This window comes from Propithecus coquereli, unplaced genomic scaffold (assembly GCF_000956105.1).
Source record: "Propithecus coquereli isolate 6110/MARCELLA unplaced genomic scaffold, Pcoq_1.0 Scaffold6, whole genome shotgun sequence".
NCBI classification, from domain to species: Eukaryota; Metazoa; Chordata; class Mammalia; order Primates; family Indriidae; genus Propithecus; species Propithecus coquereli.
Genome location: NW_012151951.1, coordinates 7,895,875 through 7,897,876, shown reverse-complemented (window position 1 = coordinate 7,897,876; position 2,002 = coordinate 7,895,875). Strand labels below are relative to the sequence as shown.

At 34.7% G+C, this 2,002-nt stretch overlaps 1 protein-coding gene across 1 annotated transcript in view; it reads right to left on the bottom strand.

Annotated features, from left to right (window-relative positions):
- Positions 1-2,002, bottom strand: part of ATM (ATM serine/threonine kinase) — a 146,448-nt gene that overhangs the window by 117,563 nt on the left and 26,883 nt on the right. Inside the window, 1 exon segment of the mRNA XM_012659127.1 lies at positions 1,088-1,177. Coding sequence (XP_012514581.1) covers positions 1,088-1,177 — 90 coding nt within the window.

Sequence of the window (2,002 nt, the reverse complement as noted above, 5' to 3'; positions counted from 1 at the left end):
AACAAGCAAGTCCATTGCTAGAAATTGTCCTACATCCATCATGTGCATACATACAAGTAGACAAAATAAAAGTACAACAATCTTTACCGTAAAATTCTTTGTAACCAAAAAATTAGAAACCACTTAAAATGTTAATTAAGAGCAGATATGCTAAAAACAGGTACATATACTATTCTCACATAGTGGAATAGCATGCAGTGCTAAATAAATAAGGTAAAGGCTAGATACAGTGGCTCACCCCTATAACCCCAGTACTTTGGGAGGCCAAGGAGGGAGGATCACTTGAGGCCAGGAGTTCAAGACCTGTCTGGGCAACACAGTTCAATCTTGTTTCTACAAAAAGTAAAAACATTAGCTGGGTGCAGTGGCTCATGCCTGTAGCCCTACCTACACAGGAGGCTAAGGCAGGAGGATCACTTGAGCCTAATAGCTCAGGGCTTCAGTGAGCTATGATCGCACCACTGCACTCCAGCTGGGGTGACAAAGAGAGACCCTGTCATTCATTCATTCATAAATAAATAATTAAATAGGGTACAGCAGTAGATAGCTTATAAAAATGTATAGCAATATGGAAAAATGACCAAGATGTGTCATAAAATGAAAATAGTCAAGTTACAGAATATTTTGTCACTCAATAGTATCTATTATGTGTGCCAGGCACTGTTCGAGACAACAGTGTGTGTGTGGCATAAGCCCATTTGTATAGAAGAAGAAAAATAAATACTATAATAAGAATATGTTGCTTGTCTGGCAAGGCTTTCGGTCTTTTTTAAAGAACAAAATTATTTTGAATTTTGGTACAATGTTGCATAGAAATAGGTATGAGCCTGGATGATTAGTTCCAAATCTTTTAGTCTATTACTTATTGAGAAACTAAAGGCAGGCACTATGTAAGTATTGATATTAAGAAGTAATCAAATATTTTCCCCCCAAAATCAAATAATTTTGTTTAATTTCCACATTTATAAAAATATAAGAGGCTATCTATATATCGAGATGCATCCCTATTTAAGAGATATTTTAATAAGAAAAAATTACACATATTAGAATCAATGAAATATGGTAGCAAAATAGGAAGCATACTTACTAAACTTTTACAAATATCTGCAATGTCATTCATCAGCTTTGATGTTAACAAACGCAGGAAAAGGCCAGAAGCGATCTTATTTGGATTCTTCTGTAATTAAATCAAACAAAGAACCAAGCAACAAAGAAATAAAAACAATTATTCTTGGCAGATAATGTTTTTTCTATCTTGAATGAAATGTAGAAAAATCATTTACTATTAGGGCCAACATATAAGTCGCTTCAAAAACATTATCTTTTCTTAGAGTAATAATAAGTATAGTACATGTCTTTCATTGTGCTTAAACAACATTAAAGTACCAGCTATTCACCCCAAACATAAGTAAGAAATAACTACAGGTTAGAGTTTATTTTTCCTCTTCTCTCCTTCCCCATTTACATAGAAAGGCAGAAAAAAAATTACAAAACTAAAAATATGTGTTGATAATATTGATATATGGCCATGTACTTAACATTAGCTTTCAAAGATGTTTCCAATTATTATCAATTGATAATAATAACCAGTTATTATCAATACCAGCTGGCATAGCTACCCCAAAAGTCTGCTTTAAATCAAAACAAAGATTACACACTGTAGCACTCTCCACCAAATGTTTTGTGAGATGATCTGGACAAAAGAAAGTAAAATATGTACTAGAGTTGTTTATCTTTGTGCTGCTCACTATCCCTGGTATAGTGGTATGCACATGACATATTCAGTAGTCAATACAGTTTTACTAAATCAATGAAAACATGCTGGCAATAAAAGTCACCTATGGGCTGGGCGTGGTGGCTCAAGCCTGTAATCCTAGCACTCTGGGAGACCGAGGCGGGTGGATTGCTCAAGGTGAGGAGTTCGAGACCAGCCTGAGCAAGAGCGAGACCCCATCTCTACTAAAAAATAGAAAGAAATGATCTGGACAACTAAAAATATATA